The following is a 23,855-nucleotide window of genomic DNA, read 5'->3' on the forward strand; positions in this document are numbered from 1 at the left end:
GTGCAGCTGCTATTGTTATAGAAATACCTCTTTTCTCAATTAGTAATTCAATTATGGAATTCCTTGCTAGTGGACAAAGTGATGGCTACAGGCATAGACAGCTTTAAAAAGGTATTAGACACACTGAAGAAGAAGTCCATCAATGGCTACTAACTGTGGTGATTAAAGCTACCTCCATTATCAGTGGCAACAAACCTCTGAATACCGATGCTTAGGAGGCAGCACCAGGGAATGCCTTGGCCTCTGTGCCCCATTGCACTGCTCTGATCTGGCAAGATTCTCCTTATATTGAAGACCGCAAAACAGAATGACAGCAGCCTTTGATCACAGCTTAGAGAGCTGAAGGTCTGCTGAAACCAGGCACAAAGAATCCCACACAGGTCTGTTGAGCTCCTGGTGACATCTGCTGACAGCTAGAGGAAGATGGCTGCCGTTAATGGAACAGAAGTACCTGATCCAGCCCTTTACATTCATATTAGTTTCAAAACACTGCAAAATCACACTATACTTTTCAGTTTTTTAATAGCAGAAACTTCACTGTGTTTTTGTCACACTCCCCGTTCAGTGAGTTGCCTCGCATCCCTCCCTGCCATGGATAGTGGCGAGCAACTTTGAACCATCATTTGAGGCCGGTCAGACAGTCGGAAACAACTTGCAATGCTGACCGCTGGCCACCTGCAATGCTGGTAACCGTCAGAGAGGGATCTGTTACCTTGCTATCACCCCCACCGCTACCCCCCGTTTCTTGGAAAGCGTTGGTGCACATCTTGCCGTTTGGCCACAGGAGACAAATCAAGTTCGCTCTTCCCCATCTTAATGAGATTTGTTCCGGGTTTTCCAACTGCTTTTTTGGTTGGTGGTCAAGGCAGGGATTAAACACATACAGACGTAGGGCTACAGCATCTCCTCGTCCTCTGCATCTCAGGTCCTGCTGCCACCCAAATGGCAGCGTTCAGTTTTGTTGCAGAAGTTCAGGCCTCCCGTTGCTGTTGCCTTAGTTCCGGGCTAACGGCCATGAGTTTTCCATTGGGGATGGGCCTGGCCTGGGGATATGCTTAAAGCAGCCTCCTTCTCCCAGGACTGGAGATGTTTTAGGAGGAAAAGAAGCTGTTTGTGGAGCACCTCAGTATGGAAGAGGAGTGGAGGATGCCCGTTTTCCAGTCCATAAGAAGAAGGATGCCTGTTTGCAGTCCAGAGTATGGTTCGTTCTCTTGAAGGGCTGTAGGGCCTTGCAGATTCCTTCTCTGGTCTTCAGATTACTGATCCTTTTTCTCTGTCCTCTGAACCTTGCAGGCAAAATTGGACCCATGATTTTAAGACCAGCTTTCTGATAGTTTGTCTATGTGAATTGCAGCTCTGGTGGGAGAAGTTGGCTTATTTTCCTGTAGTCCCCCAGGCAAAGAGAAGGTAGTAGATGGTGGGAGAACTTCCTTGGTGCGGCTGGAACTTAAAGGGGACCTGAGGAGGAAAATGGAGGCTCCTTTTCCACTGATACCTCCTGAACTTGCTGGTTTCTCTTGAGAACTGAAGAGTCTTTGCTCAAAACGCTGTCTACTGGTCCTCTTTTTCTTCTTCACCAGGCTTTTTGTGCGCAAAAAATCCCAGCTGGGATGATGGTGATCAGGGATGAAAGCAAGGGAAAAAAATGTAGATTAACAGGAGAAAGCAACATTTATTTTTCAGTGAAACTAAACTTTAAATGTCACTTCAGCTTCTGACGTTTCAGAATCAAATTTTGAGCTCAGGGGTTTTGAACTGTAGCGATTAAAGCTTGAGTATTTATGTAAATTTGGACTGCAGGCAGATCAACGTGTGCAGTGAAATAGCAGGGGAGGGGGACAGGACTGCATACCACCACCACCACCGCTCATGTAAAAAAAAATCTCCCTTCTTATGGAAATCTAGAAGGCTATGCTCGGGTCATTTGGTAGAAAAAGAGCTGGAGGAACTCATTAGCATAACATTAGCAAAACTCATTAGCATAACCTGTTAGCATATGCCATGCCCCTTGCCATCACCGGAAGTGTGTCATTTGCATAACTGTTTTGCATATGCCTCACCCCCTGACATCACCTATCCTAGCTGTTTTGAACCCAATCCTGGCCAATCAGGGTTGAAGTTGGGCCCAAAAGGGCAAAAAGGGGCTGAAAATGGCTGAAAAGGGGCCCCAAATGGTCAGGATCAGGCCACTGCTGAGTGGGAGAGTGATCCACCACCAGTCAGAGGCCTGATCCGGGCCGTTTCAGCCCCAATCCAGGCTGAAACGGGCCCAAAATGGCTGAGAGTCAGGTGGGCGGGGCCACCTGACATGTGACCTCTTTGGGGAACTGCTGGAACTGTGTTCCTGTGCATTCCCCCTCGAAATCAGCCCTGGCTATGCTACAACTGTTCCCTTGAAAGTCACAGAATGCTGTGTTTCAGCTGCATCTTTACAGGTATTTCAAGTTAATCTGCTTCTTTTTTCATGCAGGTATAAAGCACGTTAGTGGCAAACTGCCTTGTTTTGCGGTCTGAGACTATGAACTTGCCTTTGTACAGTGTTCCAGAAAGCTAAAGATTCACATTAGAGATGGGCATGAACCCGGAAAATTCCGAACTGTGCGGTTCGTGGTACATCACGTTTCACGAACCATGAACTTTCACGAACTTACCCCAGTTTGCAAACCGGTTAATTCAGAAAATGTCACTTCTGGGTCAGAAGAAGGTCTGCAGAGAGCCCATCCCCCCATTGCTTAGGAAACTGATTGATTGGTGCCAGGTTGTCTGCAGTGATGAACCAAAATACAAACCAAACGAACTGGGCTAAAATTTGTCACAGTTCATGAGAAATGAGCTCCCATAAACCACCGATTTGCGAACCATGAACCGGCACAGTTTGTGACGAACGTTGGTTCATATTTTGGTTCATGCCCACCTCTAGTTCACATTTTTGTTTAAATGATACATTATTTGATTTGCCCAAGTTTTCTAGAGGAATTTCCTCTTCTCTTACCCTATAGCTATCTCAAGTAAGGGATGGATCCAACTAGTTTTTCCCTAATGAAAAAGGGAAGAAATGTCCCATTTGACCTCTCAAAAATGTTATGCTGGGGAAGTATGGGACCTACATGGACATAAGCCATGTGAGATGGATTGCAGTAAGGAAGGAGATAGGAAAAGCTGGATGGCTCCAGCCATTCACATGTGCTTTATCCAAAGTTACTAGCAAAAAAGGGGAGAATTGCAGTAATGATCTACAACAGAAAAGGAAACCCACCACAACTGGCCAATTAATTACAGAATCAAAACCATTTCATACCAATTGATATAATTGTTACACTCACTACTCAGATAGTCCAGCAAACATGAAGCTCATACACACATGAATTCACAGTGGTACACACTCCACATATGCGAACCTCAATTCATTATAAAGTGTCTCCATGCAAAGTGCAAAGAGTCAATAAATATGTAAACCGGGAATGAATCCAAATACAAAACAATCAAGTGATAATTGCACCAAACAATCAAATAATAATTCTAATTCATACAACAAGTCCAAAGCATTCTTGTAATAGTCCTCCTCCATGGAGCTCATTCTTGAGCTGTATATTCAACAGGTAAGTCCACAAGTAATTAAATCTCTAGGCTTGTGTTGTTGGTAATTGCTTGCTTTTGTGTTTTTAGTCTAGGAGAAAAAAGTCCCTACAGCTCTGTCCAGTGAGGGGGCTGGTTTGCTCTCTCGTTTCAAAGAACTTTGTCAAAAATGTGCCGTATCTGATCACATTCTTCCAGAGGTGTATTTCTTGATACAGGTCTTGCAAAATATCTCATGAAGACCACCACGATCTTGGTATGAAATGGTTTTGATTCTGCAATTAATTAGCCAGTTGTGGTGGTTATCCAAAGTTACTGGCAATGCATTAAATACTTTCACACTTTATTTGCATATTTCTTGTCTAATTAGCTACCTAGCCCTTGAGTGATTCCGCACACGTTGGATAATGCACTTCCAATCCTCTTTATAGATCATTTGGAATGGATTTTTTCGTGTGCGGAACAAAAAATCCACCTCAAACGATTGATAAAGTGCATTGAAAGTGCATTATCCAACGTGTGCGGAATCAGCCCTTACTGAGTAAAGAGCCTTTTACCATATCCAAGGGGAGGAGCTTGCCAGTTTCAAAGAAGCCACCAAGTTGATCTCTGAGTAATGTAATATTGGACTTCCTTGGCTCATTTTATACAGGTGTCTTTGGAAGTCCTTAGCACCCAAACTGGTGAACCATTTATAGCTTTTTATACATTTAGGACCTTCACTTGGGTAAGGGGCAGGCACGAGCAGGACTGAGACTAGGAAGAACTCTGCACATGCCTAGAAGGCCAGTTCTCCACGCGGACAGGCTACTTTTCTACAGTGAGTGAGGTTTTGCCATTCAAACATTTGGTCCCCTCCCTATGGCCGGAAGTGGTACACTCCTAGGGATTCTGTACTGGCTGGTGTTTCTGCATATGGAGATGGGGCTCTTAATCTGCTCGCCCCCTACTTGGTGGCTGCCTGGCTGCCAACGTGATCCACTCCTACCTTCCACAAAAAGACAATGATCAGGGCCAGCAGCAGAAGTCCCCCGATGATGCTGCCGATCAGGATCCAGAGGGAAAGAGGGACCAGTTTGGGCTGGATAATCTCCAGGATAGTCTGGAACAGCAACGAAAGAGACCTCATTGAGAGAGGGGACGAGATCAATATCTTTAGCCTGCCCCTTTCTCCAGGTAGTTCATGGTGGCATATGGTTCCCTCTTCCATTGAAGCAAGTACGATAACCCCCATGAGGCAGGTCAGAGAGCGAGCGAGCGAGAGAGACTGGCCCAAGGTCCCCAAGTGAAGATTCAAAGGCGGGTCTCCTTTGTCCTACCACATTTTACACAATTTATCCACTACTCCCTCCCCCACCCCTGGTTTTGAACTCAAATGACAAGAATTCCCGTACTCATTTTGCCCCTCTGTTGCTTAAGTACCACCTTACGAGTGGCACAGGGTGTCCGTTCTTTACCATAGCCACAAGTAGAGGGGTGACGTTCCTCATACTTTGGGCCATCTTACCTCCCTCTGATGGGCTGCTTTGGGCAGAAGGAGGAGGAGGCTGTCCTCTTCTTGGGTGGTCAGGGTGAACGCGCTCACAACCTTCACGCTCTTAAACTTGGCCTTCGTCCCCAAGAGAAAAATACAAAACAAGAGACATCAGGGCTATTAAAACCTCAACAGACATTCACCCAGTAGTACTGTCTAGCTCCAGCTGGCTTCGCGTGACCTCACTAGCCTTCGTATCATCTTTGCCCAGACTCCCTTGCTGCCCCTTAAGCCTGGAACTCCCACCCCAAATGCCCCCATGCTCCTCCTATTCATAACAAAGGTTCCATCCAAGTACAGTTACCCTTTGCCTCTCCCTCCACCTGCCGTCTTGCCCCTGCTGTGTGGAACATCGGCTTCACTTACAAATAGGCAAGTAGAACCCATCAGACACACACAGACGCTCCCGCAGCAGGCGGCAAGTTTGTTATTAGTTATGCAACTGAGTCCCAGAGAAAGTCCAAGCTCTCCCCCTCTTTCTTTCATATCCTCTCTCCATTCAAACTATACTGCTTAAGTATTTCTCAGCCCCTCTCCTAAGGTCCGAGGTGCCTCTCATTCCAAAGGCAGGAGGAGATTTCCGGGACATTCAGAAAACTTCCTAGCCACTGAGGAATAGGAATAGGAAGGATCTCGTGTTAAAGACTCAGCCTATTCACTGCGATCGGACTCTCAAACCAAGGTCAACGTGATTGGCCTGCACAAAAGGCCCACTAAGGGCTGGAGCACCCAGCAGTAGCGGAAGCTGCACAGCACAAAAGAACCATGCACTCTGCTGCCTCCTCCCTGCGCTGCCAGGCATGGGAAACGGGAGATTGTCGTGGAGGGTGGTGATGGTGGCAACAGCTCTGGAGCAGTCTCCCATTTTCTAATAGGAGGACCCCTGAAGGGAATGGAGCCTCAGCTCTTTCATGGTCTTTTAAGAGCCACGAGCAACAACAAAGATTAAGAGGGGTTGCAAAAGAGTTGCAAGTTTCTCCTTCTGGTGTAGCAGGAGAGGAGAAGAGAGATGTAAGGGCTTTTTTCTGGGAAAAGAGGTGGTGGAACTCAGTGGGTTGCCCTCATAGAAAATGGTCACATGGCTGGTGGCCCCGCCCCCTGATCTCCAGACAGAGGGGAGTTTAGATTGCCCTCCGTGCTGCTCGGCGGAGATCAGGGGGTGGGGCCACCAACCATGTGACCATTTTCAAGAGGTTCCGGAACTCCGTTCCACCGGGTTCCTGCTGAATAAAAGCCCTGGATGTAACTGAGGGGGTCAGAACGGTGGTCCCAACTAGAGGGACAGCCACTGACTCTTGGTGCTAGGGTTGCCATATACATGAAACCCCTGAAAGACTTTAGGGGGCTGCAGATCACGGGTCAAAAGCGTCAGTGATATCACAGGTTTTTTCCAAATTAAAACATACTCAATATCTTCTTGCCCATTCTCCACCCCTTGCTGTAAGCTGGCAAGCCTATTTGATGCCCAAAGTCCCATAAAAAACCTCAGCCAGCCAGTTTCGAAAGGCAAAGTGATAGGTATCAACATGTCAAGAGGGGCCACAGAAAGGGCAGGGGCTGCTCTCCTTGCCAGGCGAGAGAGGTGGGTGCCCAGCACGGACTCACCTTCCTGAAAAACTCATTGTGGATGGCTCTCAGAAGGTGGATGGAGACTTCTGAGCCCCTCTCAATGTGGGACAGCTCACACTTCAGGGTTTGGCACCCAGAGTTGGTGCAGTTCTGCCACGGAAAAGAGACATGAGTCCTGGCAACGTGCCACTAAAACAGTTGCAAAGTCCACCCAAGGTCAAATCAAGGCCAGGGTTCTAGAACTTTTCTGTAACTCCAACCCCGTGTTCTCCTCTCCGTTCCTCCCTTAAACTGGCAGCCAAGAAGCCCAGAGCCTACTGTCATTAATGTTTATTACCAACCACTGAAAATCTTATTCTTTGAACCTCTGGCTTCTGAGATTTCAGCAGGCAGTACCCATAAGCACTTAAGCACCTCTTCTCGGCCATAAGGACTAGAAACTTGCTGATTTTTAAAAAATGCAAATGAAATTCTCTGTGCTCTGAGTCTTATGCACAGAACTGTATCCTATCCATGGAACGGCAACACAAATACTGTCCTGAGTATCGTCTATAACGAAGCACAAAATTATATCTGGCTGCCACCATTCATTGAAGGGGAAGAGCAATTTGCAATGTTTTGTTGAGACTTTACCTATAGCCTAAGACAGGCACACTAGAAAGTTTACCTTCTCATCCATTGTTTGCGAGAACTCGGTCTCGGAGCAGGGGAAGGGGAACAAGAGAAGACCCAGCTCAGTTCTGGAAGTTCTCTGCCCAGCCCTTCCACCTGGACTTACCAGCTTCTCTACATGCATGAGTTCTTCCGGATGAACAGGAATCACACCACCTGCTCTCTGTGTTGTCTCAGTCAAATTTTGCGGGACGCAAGTCACCTTGCAATTAAAAAACAAAAAGAAAAAAAAACAAATAAAAAACAAACAAAATTTTAAAAAGACATTTAAAAAATCAGAGCCCAATAAAATCTGGGTGGAGAGTTTTCACAAGGGATGGAAGCACACAGCAGAGTTCCCCAGGGATTTGTTTTGGAACCAGTGCTGGTTATGTTGTGGATAACTGATCTGGTATCAGGCTCAGGCAATAGGGCGGTGAAGAACCAACTTTACTGTAGCATAAGCTTTCAAGAACCACAGTTCTGGATGCAGCTGACAAAGAGAGCTGCGGTTCTCGAAAGCTTATGCTACAGTAAAGTTGGTTAGTCTTAAAGATTTAATAGAGAATCAATTTAAATACATCTCATTAATTGACCAAAATTAACCAAATGACAGTCCTAAGCCTACTGCAAATATTCAAATAAATATCTTCTTTTCTTTTTTCTTACTTTCATCACAGGAATGCAAAACAGTGGGGAAAGCTTTGATTTCATTTCCATGAGGTTTCTGAAAAAAAAACCCCATCCTACTGAATCGTGCTCCATATATGGGGAGGGTGTGAATCAGATTTTTGATACTGGGCACTCGGTTGACTTCAAGTGCTTTTAAAGTCGAAAGGTAGGGTATAACTCTTCTAAAGAAATGCAAATAAACAAAATCTCTGCAAGGAAGGAGATATTGAACAGCATGGCTTTTGTTAAGGGCACTCACGTTGTCCCCAAAGATGCGGGTCACCGAGAGGAACTTGCTGTTCTGGTAGGCGGTGCTGGGTAAGTCCATGATGAGGGAAAGGTTCCCCACTGTATAGCAACCAAGATTTTGCACCTGCAAAAAGCAAGGACTGTGAGTAGTAAAGTAGACGGATCAGCAAAGAGGCAGTAAATTAAAGAGAGAGGAGTGTTGAAACTAAAAACTGGACAGAAACTCAATTTTTTACATACAGGAGTCTGAAATTTTGGAGTATTCAACATTTTGGATTTTAGAATCTGATTAGAGAAACACAGAAAACAAGTAAGCATTTCCAAAAGGTAACTTCTCAGAAAGGAAGTTCACGTTCCCCGCTTTGTGCATTTTTTAAATTAAAAAAAAAGAGCGGGGGGGGGGGGAGGGCATGCAGTGATTAAAAAAAAAAGATCAAATGCTACCCAAAGATCACCATTAGGCTTCAAGCAAGAAATCGACCAAAACAGCCATTCGTGCGTCAAATATTAGGAGCATCAAAAAAGGTTAAGATTGTTGCCGTTTTGTAATGCATGCTGTTAACAGTGGCAACAGCTGCCGTTAGTTCTATCACATAGTTAGTAGATCTCATGGTAAAACTGTGTCTAAAAGATGTACTGCTTTAGAATTCACTTGACTGAAAGCTCCTCTATATTAAAAAAAAATCCCCTGCAGTTAGAAAACTAGCATATGGGCTAGAACCTATCCAGATATGCTAGCATGCTAGATACAGGGGAATTTTTGGTATGGAGGAAGAGTTAAGTATACATAAGGTCTCCACTTGCACCCTGTATTAGTACATTCCAGAGTTGTTTACCACCTCTGAGAAAAAGATCTAAAGGTTAAAATACATTTAGCTATATTGGGTAGTATCATGCACCTGTTAAAAGGTGTAGAGACAATTTCTTCCCTTGCTTCCTGTCCTGTTACCTTGATGGTAGTCTTGAACTCTGGGATCATGCCACTTGGAAATGTCCCCACAGGATGCACTTCGTACCGGTTCAGCGTGGATTCACTCAGGGGGAGAAAATAAACTCAATTTGCTACCAGATTATATCTACATTACCTCGGCTGGTGGTTCCTAATCTTTTGTATCTGAGTCATGCCAAGCACTCTATCGGAGAACTTGGGTCCCATCATAAAAGAAACAAAAAGCCCACTCCTGCCGCCCAAGAAGACATTTGTATGTTTACAGGCATTCTGTCAATATATTTATCATATATGGTAAGTTTTAAGGACAAAAAAAAATTGCAACAGTATTGATGGGAGTAAATTTTATTGCTACGGCTTTAATGGATAATCCCTGCCAGGTAGGTTGGGCTGTCAGGAAGTGGCACATCAAAGACATTTACTGGTGGGAAGCAGAATGGGGGGATTAGGAGAAACATTGGGTGTCCGGGGTTACTAATGTCATACTACTCTCTCTCAACAGCAGCCCCCCAGAAGAGCTGAGAAGGAGAGCAGGGACTTCATCACACTGGCCCCCACAGGCTTTCAGAGCACCTCTCTGGGTCAGCAAGATGTCCCAGTCAAGACCTCACTACTCTCGCTCAAGGCTACCTACTGGCTACGAAGGCCAGTTAAAATTTGCAGGGTTTGACTATTAAAAAATTATAGTTCACAGCCAACCAACACTGGCTGCTTTCCTGTGGCAAAGGCATGCACACTAGCAATGGAAATTCCATACAGGAGTTTTCCGAGCACATTTGTCCATCAGACACCATTTTTCCTACATTTTTTTCCTCAGCCTTGCCACTGCAGGACTTTTGGAGGTCATTTTAAAAAACAACCTATGGTGGTACTACAGGGAAAACGGCAGCCATAAGGGGATGACAGAATGGTGCAGATGTGGGCAGGACTTCTGCAGGGCAAGAAAATGAGCACTTTTTCTCCAGATGGTGTGATAACATGCTTGGACTACACCCTTCCCAAAAGATCAGAAGAAAGCAGGTTTGGGAAAGTGTAGAAGCAGCCCTTGATAAACTCGAATCCCATGGTGAGTTCTCTACTGGACATGGCCCATGCCCTCCTTCTCCACTCCCACCATCTGGTCAGGTGGATTTATCCACAAATGTGGAAAATTAAGCCTGATGTGATGGACTCTTCCACTTGGTAGAGGGAGCAAGTATTTTCTTTAGGAAGCTGCTCCCATGTCTCATTCTACCCCCCCCCCCAACTTTATATTTGTGAGGAGGCCTTTATTCCTAAGCAGGGCTTTTTTTCATCTGGAACGCGGTGGAACGGAGTTCCGGAACTTCTTGAAATTGGTCACATGGGCTAGTGGCCCCGCCCCCTGATCTCCAGACAGAGGGGAGTTGAGGGGAGTCAATCTCAACTCCCCTCTGTCTGGAGATCAGAGGGCAGGGCCACTAGCCCATGTGACCATTTTCTCGGAGGGCAACCCATTGAGTTCTACCACCTCTTCCCCCAGGAAAAAAGCCCTGTTCCTAAGCAAGCTATAGTTTCTGCTTTCAGTTGGGGGTGAATTTCCAACTGCAGTGCTTCTCTCATCCTGGTCACCTGTTGTGTTTATTCCATGCTGCAACTTGTTCCTCCCATCTCAGTGCTGCGGGGGATGTCCCCGAGCCATAATAAAAGAGGCGATCCTCAAAGATTCTAAAGAGAGTTCTTATTTATTCTTCAAAGAGCTCCATCTTTTCAGTGCATCACACACAGCACCAGCATCCTTTCCAGCAGTGAAACATAAAATATTTATAAAAGAATATCCAATGGGACCTCATATACAACACGTGGATGTGAAAGTTGGACAGTGAAGAAAGCTGACAGAAAGAAAATTGATTTATTTGAAATGTGGTGCTGGAGGAGAGTTTGGCGGATACCTTGGATGGTGAAAAAGACAAATAAGTGGGTACTAGGTCAAATCAAGCCTGAATTCTCCCTAGAAGCTAAAACGACAAAACTGAAGCTATCGTACTTTGGTCACATCATGAGAAGACAAGAGTCTCTGGAAAAGTCAATAATGCTAGGAAAAGTAAAGGCAGTAGGAAAAGAGGAAGACCTAAAATGAGATGGCTTGACTCAATAAAAGAAGCAACATCCTCCAGTTTGCAAGATCTAAGCGAGTCTGTTAATGATAAGATGTTTTAGAGGTATTTCATTCATAGGGTTAACAGCTCAGAGGCGACGTGACAGCACGTAACATACACATACAACACACATTATGGAACCAAGAGTACATATAAAGGATTTCAAATGTAGTTTTAAAGGGATTTTCTTTAAGATTTAAAAAAACCACACACCAGTCCATGAAAATGCTGCTACAAAACTGGACTATGTAATGCATTGTAAACTGGTGCACTTAAGAAATATGACATTTTAGTACCCTGGAAAGGTCCAGCTCTCTTTTTGTTTGTGGTTGGCAGATGGGTGCTTCCCCATATTTCTGGGTATCCCCCCCCGCCCAGCCTGGAGAAGCCAACTCATTTTGCCCCTTTCCATGGCAACAGCAAGGCTGAGGTCCTCACCTGGTCAGGAAAAGGTCGGGCTCATAACGGACATAAGCCAGAGGCTGTACACTGTTGTCCGTAAGGGTCTCATTTCGTTCATGGCTGTCACTGCGGAAGAAGACAAGAAGGGTGGGGTTTTCCACAATTAAAAAAAAAGTCTATGTTATTATTGGGGCGGGACCATATTTACTGTAAAAAAAAAAAGCAATGTGAGTAGAGCTACCATCCGTCACCAAGTACAGCCCACTGACCCATATTTGATTCTGTGTCGGGTTGTAGCTTAAATATCTAGATTTCCTTTAAATCTCTAGATTTTTTTAACCACTCAATCTCAAAACATTCAAGTTTTTGTTTCCTGAAAACAACAATATGCAAGGAGGATCTATAAAATTTGACAGGAGAGAAGGGTAATGGGGCAGGAATGGGAGAGCTCAGGGTAAAAAAAATAGTAGGAGTATGAGTTAATACAAAAATACACAATGCTGATGACATTGCACCAATCACATCCCGGCATCCGCATTCCAGATTAATAAATATGGAAGAAGAACCTTTTGTGCTTTTGGCTGTTCAAGAAATGCAACTTTGCTGCAAAAAAAAAAAATCCATGGGGAAAGGAAATTATAGAGCAGAGAAGCAGCTCCCCCTGGTGGAAGAATGTGGGATTTTTCTCCAGGTTCCCTTTATTTTTTAAACAGCCATTCCCCCACAGCTGCTGTGTGGCTGCGGGGAACCTGAGAGCCAACCTACAAGTGACGCCTTACACAGGTTGGACACTTGTCAGCTTCCCTCAAGTTTTGATGGGAAATGTAAGCATCCTGGTTTTACAGCTTGGCTCTCCATTACAGCTGCAAGACCAGGGCCGATTCCAGATGACTAACCTTAAGTCGCTTCATGCCGCCCTCTTCCGGATCGCGACGGGGAAAATGCGAAATATCGCGTTTCCTCGCGCGAGTTTTGCGCGTCGTCGCGCAAAACTCGCGCGAGGAAACGCGATATTTCGCATTTTCCCCGTCGCGATCCGGAAGAGGGCGGCATGAAGCGACTTAAGGTTAGTCATCTGGAATCGGCCCAGGATGCCTACATTTCCCATCAAAACTTGAGGGAGGCTGACAAGTGTCCAACCTGTGTAAGGCGTCACTTGTAGCTTGGCTCTGAGTTGGGTCCAGGGAACCTAGACCCAACTCTATAAAAACCTGCATGTCTATTTTGACCCTAAGGTTGCCAGCGAGTGCACATGTGAACACACCAGCACCATTTTAAAGAGGCATCTAACAACAACAAAAAAACCAGGGACAAAATAGGATTGATCCTCCCAGGGGCAGTACTGGAAAGCAGGCACCACCTTCAATATAGAGGGAGTCATGATATGATTTTGGGGAAGGGCATCCTGACTCAATCAAGTCAGATTGACCTTTCTTTAAAGCATATGCATGTACCAGATGATGTATCTTTAATTATATTGGAGCCATGGGTACAGTGTCAATTTGAGGGCTTCACTTAGTATTCTGGCAAAGGCCTCCCGCAGATCCCCACCTGGGCCTGCCACATCCACCTTAATTTTCTCGGTCATCCCTTGACCCTTCTCCATCCCAGTTCTCACCTGCTGGCCGTGAGCTTCACGTGTGCTCGGTTCAGAAGGGAAGAGCAGCTGAATTCAAACTCAAGGAGAAAGGCCACCTGGAACAGAACCAAAGAGGTTGCCATGGGGACAGAAGCAAAGGCCTAAAAAGCAGGGAATGAAGGTGATGCCCCCCTCCGTTGTTTGCCCCCAACCGATGGCAGCCTGCCTCTGAACGTGGAGACTCTCTTCCTCTGCCAGCACTATAAGGTAGAGGTAGAAATCTGGTTCATTTTTTTAAAATACAATACAAGCTTGTGGCCATTGCACAGGGAGTCCCATCAGTTGTTCACCAAAGACTGCCTCAAATATCCTGATAATAAAGGCCTTAGGCGACCCCTGAGTTCTAGTGTTACGAGTGAGAGAGGGAAATTCTTCTCTCTCCATAGCACTGACAATTACAGAAACCTCTTTCAAGTTTCCCTTTAGGTGTCTTGCTTCTAGATCAGGGTAAGCAACTTTTTATAATGAAAGAGTTAACCTACATGGAAATTCAGAGCAAGAGACCAACAAAGAGCCAATAGGAACAAGTCTATCTGCATAACTGAAAATACACAACGTTATTGATCATTAACATGTTGCTTAATAATCCAAACAGTTTCTGCAGCCCAAACACTGGTTGTTGCAAATCCTTTCTTAGGAAGTGGTACACCCCAAGATGTCACAAGAAGTAATTAATATACACAAGAGCACCCTGCATGATTATTTTAGCACACTGGCATAAATCTGCACATGACACACCCTTGGATTCCTGGCTATTCACCTCTATCATTTCCCTTTCAGTAAAACATTTCTAAGAAGTCCTTTAGCCCCATATTTGCCTGCCGTTCTTTTCACAGACTGGTTATTCTAGCACCCTCCCAACCTTCTAATATACTTTTAACTTAAGATTTTGTTTTCTTTTTTAAAACAGTCACACTTGGTTCTATACCACAGGATGCAAATCTTTGTATTAGACTACAAAACATGTTGGCTGAAAAGGGACTTCAACCTGCTCCGTGGCCAGGGGGAACCTGAAGGCCTGGCCTCACCTTTGCCAGAGACCTGAAGACCGGGTAGCTTATGCTGCAGGAACGCGTTTGGGCCGATGGGGTGGTGCATTCCACCTTCACTGGGTTTTCGCCCTGTGAAGAAAAGGATAGAGCGAAGCTGACGTGACAAATTTCGCAACATGACTTCCGTGTGTGCAGCCGAGACAGCTGACTGCATGATTCCATCCAGATCCTATTAAACCCCCACAGAAAATGCAGACCATTTACAGCACAGTCCTAAGGAGAGTTACACCTTTCTAAGTTCACTGAAATCAGTGGGCTCAGAAGGGTGTAACTCTACTTAGCACTGTACTTACTTGGGGAATTTATGTCCTGCTTTGTCACAAATGTCAGGTCCAGTGTATATCTAAACTGTACTGACTCCATTTTCTAATGCTTCTAGTGTTTGAGTATTCTCTTCCCAGGTGCACCAGTTCCCAGGCAGCATTCCCACCGGAGGAGACTGTTTTGTCTAACACCGTTCCACCAAGCATTGGCCTTGAAGGAGAGCAGCTTCCCAGGACTGAGAGATGTTGTTTTGAGAACTGTGGGGGGAGGCTGATCCAGATGGGTATTGTTACTCTGTATCTTATGCTTGCTCTTCATTGGTAACAATGATCATGTACCATCCTGATTCTCCTATTCAGGACAGTGGACTATAATGGACCTTTTCTGCAGTAAAGTTTCCTTTTCCAAACAATGGACTTGTGTTTGCTTCTAAAGGGAACCCTGTAGTGAGTGCCTTATTTAGCCACAGTCTGACATTTTGTTACCAATCATGTCTGAGTCGGGCCCAGCGGAATCCAAGGTTGTCCCGGACAGGGATCCTTTGTTTGATCCGTATGCGTCTCCCGACAATCAACCTGAGCAACCCGTGCAAGCCCAAGACTCCCAGGAGCTGGGAGCAGCCGGGAACGGAACCGGAGCCTCCACTTCCACCCCGCCTCTCATCGACCTCAGTACTCGGGCCGAGACCGAAGCCAACCTCGGGGCAAGGCCGAAAGCGACTGCTCTCCCTTTGATTTCGGTACCCACCCCGTCGGAGTGGGGAGCCAGACCCCGAGAAACCAGAGAGCGTCGGGCAGGTGGACTTCATCCACTAGTTTCGATGGAAGGGCGCCGAAGCCTAGGAACCGTCCCGGAGCTAGACAGCAGCCAACCATGGCGATATTGGAACAGGACGTCCGAACAGGCGGAGGGGGACACGTCTCGCCGCGGCGCCCTGAGTTGGGATTACTCCGAACTTGTTTCGTGGAAAGAGCCAACGGAGGTCCCTGAACAAAGTTGGGAGCAGATACAAGGTCGCACCTATGCGGTGGATACCAGCATCTCGGCCGTGACGGGTATGGCCAAGGGAATCCTAGCTGCGAGATCGAGAGTCGTCCAAGGGGACCCTCCTCCTTGGGGCCCCTTGTCCCCGGTGAGTGCAACGAATGAAGCTTCCATAAGCGAGCAACCGGGGGCAAGTCGAATGCAACAGCTAGAAGCTAAACTGATGGATATGGAAGAAAGTTTGGCCCATGCCATCCATTTAATTTCGGCAATGGGAGCAGGGGAAAGACTGTCCGCTGAAGAGATGGCGGTACAGATAGCTACCCTTCAAAGTGTTATCTCCTACCCGATGGAGAATGTCCAGCAGCGGCCGTTACCTACCGGCGAAGGGGACACCCATCCGGGCGAGACGGGAGAGCAACCCAAGGAACTTCCAGCACAGCAGGAAATTCCACCGAGCAAGGGAGACCCGGTTGAGCCACCCGGAGAGACCCCCACCGAACTTCCTAACCAGGCAGGAGATGTGCCGCCAGACGGGACTCCCGCTGAGAGGCCTACGGAAGGGGAAGAAAAGCCCAGTGATACACCGGTGAGACCCCCTCTTACTTCTTCTATAACGGTCCGGCCGGACCAAGAGGGAGCACACGCGGCTCCCTCTGAGGAGGGAGCCCCTCGTCAACCGCGAGACATTGTCCCCGCCGGGCAACCTACGGGGGACGGTCTAACAGCGCCAAGAGGCCAGCCGCTGCTTCCCAGATTAACAACACCCGGAGGGGCAAGCCCGCGCGGCCTTCCACCGGTTCAACCCTCGCCGCTGCGGCCTCTCTCACCTCGACCGCAGCTCATATTATTGCAGCAGCCCCAGGACCAGCCCGTTTTACCACCCCCGAACCAACCGGGACGGCCTGCACCACTACGACACCTTCAACCCCCTCCTCAGCGGCCGATTTCCACTCTCCCACACCAACCTCCTCCACCTCGACAGCTGCCACTAACGCCTCCCGTGTTACCGGCCAGACCGAGACTGCCGCCTCCTGCTCGCCTGCCACTACAGCCTCCGGCCCAACCAAGACCAACCCCGACACAGCAACCACGGCAACCTCCGCCCGCACAACCAGCCCAACCCCAGCCGGCACCGCAAGTTCAACCGCCACCCGTACAGCAGGCACCGTTGCCCCGACCGAGACTCCAGTTACCTCCTCCTGTTCCTCAGGCGCAACTAAGACTGCCGATGGACTTTTACCCAGCGCCTGCTCCGAGACAGGAACTCCCGATGGGTTGGGTGAAGCTGGAAGCCACCTTCGATGGGGATCCATCCAAATTGGGATTTTTCCTAGTCCAAGTGGTACAGTTTTTCAACCGGTGGGGGCACCTCTTCGGCAGTGAGGCCAGTCAAATCGAACATCTTGGATCTCGTTTACAGGGCAAAGCAGCAGACTGGTATGTAGGACTATACAATGTTGGGGCCCCAGAACTCGATACTCTTCAGGGGTTAGTGGATGCTATCCGAGCGCAGTATGAAGACCCCTTAGAAGAAACCCGGGCCCGAACAGAGTTGCAAGCCATCAAACAAGGCAGCATGTCAGCAAGAGACTATGTCACAAAATTCCGGCAATTGGCAGCCAAGTGCCCTAGGTGTGAGGAGTCCACCAAAATTATTCTGTTCAAACAAGGCCTTAACCCGAGACTTTTGGACAGAGCCCTCATGCAAGACAATCCCCCCACGTTGTTAGGGTGGATCCAACTTGTTTGCGAAGTAGAAAATCGCATGTTGGAAGTCCGTTTGGTTGAACAACAACAACAAACGGGACAAAGAAGGCCATTGACCTTACAAAGGGGAACACGGGGAGCTAGCTACGCCACCCGTGGAGCGAGAGATGCTAGATGGCAACAAGGGCTGTGTTTGCAATGCGGACAAGCTGGTCACTTTGCAGCACAATGCCCTTACCGGCCTGTGCAAAGACCTCCGCTCCAATTACGGCGTCCAACCCTTGCTCCGTTTCCTACGCTCCAACGCCCGACTCCAGCACCCCGAGCAAATAGAGGCCGCGGCGCTTCCCAAAGGCCAGCCTCGGAGAGAGGGCTGGAAGCGGAAGAAGTCATGGAATACGATCCCGCTTCCCCAACCGCAGAAGCTAATCCAGAAAGTCCCCAGTCGGGAAACGAAATGGATCTGTCGTGAAAGGACCCAAACGACAGATCCGTCCTAAGCCCGTCCCTGCACGGAACCGGCCGCCTGGGTCCATCTTATTCATGCCAGTGACTCTAATCAACCCAGAGAGGAAGATGCATATTCGGGTGCAAGCTCTTATTGACTCGGGCTGCTCAAGAGACATCATTGCCCCTGCTCTAGTCAATGGACTAGTCCTACCTACTCGGGATCTACAAAACCCAGTAATCTTTGAGCAAATGGATGGTACCAACATGAATCCTGTAACAACTGAAACCATCCCAGTGATCACAGGCATGGGACAACATTGGGAGAAGAGGTCCTTTGTCATCAGCTCGACTGCCAAGTACCCGTTAATTTTAGGCAGCAAATGGCTGTGTGATCACAATCCCTACATAGACTGGGCACAAGGATGTATTACCTTCAGTCATACCAACTGCAAAAATCACCGTTGGAATCAAAACTGGGGCGAAGATCCGACTCATAAAGAAAAGGCCCTTCTCACCCAAGAAGAAGTCAACCAAATACCCGAACCGTACTGGCCTTTTCTAAATGCTTTCTCTGAAGAGGAAGCAGATACTCTACCCCCGCACCAACGAACGGACTGTGCGGTAGAAATTTTACCCGGAGCCTCACTGCCCAAAGGACGACTTTATCCCATGAGTCTCCATGAACGCGAAGAGCTCCGGAAATTCATCGACACCAACCTCCAACGAGGGTTCATCCGCCCAGCCGCTAGCCCCCACGCCGCGCCAGTCCTCTTCGTGAAAAAGAAGGATGGGGGACTTCGACTGTGCACAGATTTCCGAGGCTTGAATGCAGTGTCCACCAACAACGCCTATCCTATACCGCTCATCCGAGACCTTCTCAACGTCGTGGCCCAAGGTAAGATCTTTACGAAATTAGATCTAAAAGATGCTTACTTCCACGTTCGTATCAAGGCAGGGGATGAGTGGAAAACCGCTTTCAATACGCCCCTCGGACAATATGAATACTTAGTTATGCCTTTTGGTTTGACGGGAGCCCCGTCCGTATTCATGTCCATGATAAACGAAGTTCTACACGAATTTCTGTACAAAGGGGTGGTAGTGTACCTTGATGATGTGTTAATTTACTCAGACACCGAGGAAGAACATGTTCAAACGGTACAAAAAGTTTTAGCCACCCTGATGAAGAATAAGCTGCCCATCAAACTGTCCAAATGTGAATTCCATAAAACCGAACTCACTTACCTCGGGTATTGTATCTCCCAAGAAGGCCTGAAAATGGATCCAGCCAAAATACAGGCGATCCAGGACTGGCAGAAACCCACCACCCGTAAAGAACTGCAATCCTTCCTGGGTTTTGCCAACTTCTATAGAGACTTCATAGCAAATTTCGCCCAAATCACGCTCCCTTTAACAGACTTGCTGAAAACCAAAGATAAAGGGGACCAAGCTAAAAAACCCTCTGCCAAACTGCAATGGACCCCCGATTGCCAAACAGCCTTCGATTGTCTAAAAAAGCAATTTGTAACGGAACCCATCCTCTCCCACCCAAACGAATATTCCCCTTTCATAGTACAGGTTGACGCCAGCGATACGGCGATAGGGGGGGTTTTACTGCAGAAGGGGGAGGATGGCAGGCTGCGGCCGTGTGCTTTCTTGTCTAGAAAATTTTCGGAGGCGGAAAGGAATTGGAATGTGTGGGAGAAGGAGGCCTTTGCCGTAAAAGCGGCCCTTACTAACTGGAGACATTGGCTGGAGGGGGCGCGATACCCTTTCGAGGTCTGGACGGATCATAAAAATCTGGAGGCCCTCCGAAGCCCACGCAGACTGAATGCCAAGCAATTGCGATGGGCGGAATTCTTTTCCAAATTCAACTTCACTCTAAATTATCTCCCAGGCAAAACTAACTTTTTGGCAGACGCCCTATCGCGCATGCCCCAACATAAGAGCAAACGGGAGGAGACTGTCGACACTGTCTTCTCGCCTACGCAACTTGGGGGCGTGGTGACTACTCGCAGCCGTGCCAAGCAGCCCCTCCCGGCCAACCATGAGTGGAAATCGAAACTTAAAACTGAGGTGGAGAAGGAGGGGGATAAGGCTCCGCGAAGCAAACTAACCCAAGCCCCACAAGGGGATTGGCTAGCCGGGAGCAAATTTTATGTCCCAGACAGCCTCAGACTGGAAGTTTTGCAGCGCTGTCATGACGCTCCCACTGCTGGACATTATGGGTATCTGAAAACTTTGCACCTAATCCAAAGACAATTCTGGTGGCCGGGCATGCGCAAAGACATCTCCCAATACGTTAGTTCCTGTCCTATTTGCCTCAGCGCCAAAACCAGAAAAGGGAAGCCTCCGGGTCTCCTGCAACCATTGGAAACGCCAAACAGACCCTGGGAAATAATATCTATGGACTTTATCACTGATCTACCTATCTCAAAAGGACATAATTGCATTTTAGTGGTGGTAGATCTGTTCTCCAAACAAGCTCATTTTATCCCCTGTACTGCTATACCCTCCGCTCGAAAACTAGCAGATTTGTTTCTAAAACACATCGTAAAATTACATTCTTTCCCGTCCAAGGTGATTTCGGATCGCGGCGGACAGTTCGTTGCCAACTTCTGGCGGGAGCTTTTGAAAATGTTGAATATTGAACAAGGCATCAGTTCAAGCCACCACCCACAAACCGACGGGCAATCCGAAAAAACAAACCAAATTTTAGAACAGTTTCTTCGTTGCTACATTAATTTTCAACAAGATAATTGGGTGGACCTTCTCCCTCTGGCCGAGTTCTCTTATAACAACAGTGTACACGCTTCAACGGGGGAGGCCCCCTTCAAAATTGTCTACGGGACTCACTTCAATCCCTTCCCGTTGGATGCCCCCCCTCTCCATTCCTCTAAATCGCCAGATGTATCTTCGTGGTGGGGGGAGGCGGCGCAGCAATGGGATCTTATTAAGAAGCACCTTGACAAAGCCAAACTGGATTACAAAAAATACGCAGACCGCCATCGTGCGGCCGAATGGGAATTACAACCCGGAGATCATGTGTATATTTCCACAAAAAATCTAAGACTTGCTCAGACCAGCCGCAAACTCGCTCTGAAATTCCTAGGACCTTTTCCTGTGCGCAAGATAATAAATAAAGTGACTGTTGCTGTAACTCTGCCCAAGAACCTGCGCCATGTGCATGATACGTTCCATGTCAGTCTTCTAAAAAGAGCTCCCACCGACAACAAATGGCACGTCAGAGCTCCACCCATTCCAACGTTGATTGACGACCAAACACACTATGAAGTACAACAAATCTTGGACTCTAAACTTAAACGAAATCAGCTTTTTTACCTCATTAGGTGGAAGGACTTTGATTCTGGTTACGATGAATGGGTGAACTCTGCACATGTTCATGCTCCTAGATTAACCAAAGCTTTTCATACTCGCTATCCATATAAGCCAGGGGGGGATTTGTTTTAAGGGGGGCAGAATGTCAGGTCCAGTGTATATCTAAACTGTACTGACTCCATTTTCTAATGCTTCTAGTGTTTGAGTATTCTCTTCCCAGGTGCACCAGTTCCCAGGCAGCATTCCCACCGGAGGAGACTGTTTTGTCTAACACCGTTCCACCAAGCATTGGCCTTGAAGGAGAGCAGCTTCCCAGGACTGAGAGATGTTGTTTTGAGAACTGTGGGGGGAGGCTGATCCAGATGGGTATTGTTACTCTGTATCTTATGCTTGCTCTTCATTGGTAACAATGATCATGTACCATCCTGATTCTCCTATTCAGGACAGTGGACTATAATGGACCTTTTCTGCAGTAAAGTTTCCTTTTCCAAACAATGGACTTGTGTTTGCTTCTAAAGGGAACCCTGTAGTGAGTGCCTTATTTAGCCACAGTCTGACAACAAAAGGAGATTCACACAGGGTTAAACCCATAAACAATAATGTACAAAAATACACATACAAAAATCTAAAAGCAAGTGATGTCCTACATGAATAATAAATACAAAGCAGAGGGGGTTAAAATCAGGCTCTCTTATAAAATCCTCTAGCTGAGAGCACCAAGATTTAAATAACCAAACTCGGAAGTTAAGCAGCACATTTAATTTTTTTTCAGTCCAACTCTTCCTCCTCCATTTCTTCCTCACGACAGCTCTGTGAGGTAATTTGGGATGAAAGTGAGTGATTGGCCCAAGCTCTTCCCATTCACAGTCCAACACTCTAAGTACTACTTCACAGTGGCTCCATAAAGAAAATGTTTGTGGGGGGTTACAATTTGTTAAAATATCACCAGCCAAGACCAGATTGATGTACACTTTGACATCCTGGAAGAAATAATTTTTAAGATATTGCTGGAAGGCCAACAACTACACCCCTATGCTGAGCAAATCCCACCACTTGTGGGGGGTACAGTTGTTAAAGCCTTGCGGCAGATGATCGCCGACCTTACCTCTGACTGGCAAGCTCCTTCAACATGGTACCACCAGATGATCTTATTACCTAAGCGGGTTCATATAGGCGAAGACAGTACTTGGAGAAATTTGGACCAAAGCCGTTACAGGACTTAAAGGTCAAAACTAGCACCTTCAACTGGGCCCAGAAACAAATGGAAAGCCAGTGCAGATGTTGCATCTCTGGTGTATTATGTTCATTTTGGCAGCTGCCTGTTAACATTCCAGCTGCCCTGTTTTGCACCACCAGAACTGTTTTTACGTTTCAACAAAGGTGTTGAAGGAGTTTAATCTGGACATCCCTAAGGCAGGTGTGACAGTAGCCCCACGTCTGCCTTCTCCAAGAACAGCTATTTCAGATGAGCTACCTTAAACTGGTGAAAAGTACTTCTAAGCCGTTTGTCCAGTTACAAAGAAACTACTCCAAATGTAAGCCTGAAGTTTCATGGGGAGTTCAGCCCCATCCGGAACATGCTATATACCTTTTCCTACAGTTTGGATGGGGTAATTGTTGGAAAGATTGTGAAAGGATGTAAAAGGTGAAGAATACTTGGGCAGCAGGGCTCATTTTGAGGGGGAATGTGCAGGAATGCAGTTCCTCAAAGAGGTCACATGTCAAGTGGCCCTGCCCACCCGACTCTCGGCCATTTTGGTCCCATTTCGGCCTGGATTGGGGCCAAAACGGCCCAGATCAGGCCTCTGACGGGTGGTGGATCACTCTCCCACTCAGCAGTGGTCCGATCCTGACCATTTTAGGCCCTTTTCCAACCATTTTCAGCCTCTTTTTGCCATTTTGGGCCCAAGTTCAGCCCTGAATGGTCAGGATTGGGTCCAAAACAGCCAGGGCCGATTCCAGACGGCCCTCCGCATCCCGAAACGTCGCGCGTCGTCGCGCGGAAAACGCGGTATCTTGCGTTTTCCACGCGATGGCGCGCGACGTTTCGGGATGCGGAGGGCCGTCTGGAATCGGCCCAGGATAGGTGATGCTGGGGGAGTGGCATATGCAAATCAGTTATGCTAATGACACACTTCTGGTGATGTCAAGGAGCATGGCATATGCTAATGAGTTATGCTAATGAGTTCCTCCAGCTCTTTTTCTATGAAATGACCCCTGTTGGGCAGAAACCTGACAAAGGATCTTATGATTGGATGTTTACTTTACTTGAGAACTTTTTAAATTCAAAGAATCAGTAATGGAAAATGATCAGGATTGAAAGCAATACTTTTTATTTTATTTTAATGTATTCTAACAATTTGGATTTCGCTCCCAGCAAGTACTTGGTTCTATTGGTGCCACTGAACATGTGGCTCAGATCTGAATGTACATTAGAGTCATAGAAGTTAGATTTTTTACAATTTGGGATTTTTGTGGTGTGGCTAGTATGATTTAGGCAAGAAAGTTCAAAATGAACCAAAATACTTTTCAAATAAAGTGAGTTTCTCTTTTGTATGGTGGAAGAATCACAGATGTGCTCATGGTTTTCAAAATACTGTTGCAAATGTAGATAAAGACATGGATGATTGCAAATTCTGTAGGGTGGTAAATTATTTCTATAACATACTATATAGGACCAAAGGCTTCAGTTTTTAGTGGT

The 23,855-nt window shown here is 47.0% G+C and overlaps 1 protein-coding gene across 2 annotated transcripts in view; it reads right to left on the minus strand.

The window, feature by feature from the left end:
- Positions 1 to 505: 505 nt before the first annotated feature.
- ITGA10 (integrin subunit alpha 10) overlaps positions 506 to 23,855 on the minus strand; it is an 83,108-nt gene continuing 59,758 nt past the window's right edge. The window contains exons 21-30 of one of the 2 annotated variants that reach the window (XM_054991551.1): positions 14,387 to 14,479; positions 13,338 to 13,414; positions 11,756 to 11,845; positions 9,201 to 9,285; positions 8,262 to 8,375; positions 7,458 to 7,553; positions 6,716 to 6,829; positions 5,084 to 5,185; positions 4,565 to 4,678; positions 506 to 1,605 (exon numbers count right to left, since the gene is read on the minus strand). In XM_054991551.1, the coding sequence (XP_054847526.1) occupies positions 1,552 to 1,605; positions 4,565 to 4,678; positions 5,084 to 5,185; positions 6,716 to 6,829; positions 7,458 to 7,553; positions 8,262 to 8,375; positions 9,201 to 9,285; positions 11,756 to 11,845; positions 13,338 to 13,414; positions 14,387 to 14,479 (939 nt within the window). In that variant the 3' untranslated portion in view covers positions 506 to 1,551. Of the gene's footprint in view, positions 1,606 to 4,564; positions 4,679 to 5,083; positions 5,186 to 6,715; positions 6,830 to 7,457; positions 7,554 to 8,261; positions 8,376 to 9,150; positions 9,286 to 11,755; positions 11,846 to 13,337; positions 13,415 to 14,386; positions 14,480 to 23,855 lie in introns of those variants that run through there. The other variant, XM_054991560.1, reaches the window with a different exon arrangement.

The sequence above is a fragment of the Eublepharis macularius genome, chromosome 1 (genome assembly GCF_028583425.1).
Source record: "Eublepharis macularius isolate TG4126 chromosome 1, MPM_Emac_v1.0, whole genome shotgun sequence".
NCBI classification, from domain to species: Eukaryota; Metazoa; Chordata; class Lepidosauria; order Squamata; family Eublepharidae; genus Eublepharis; species Eublepharis macularius.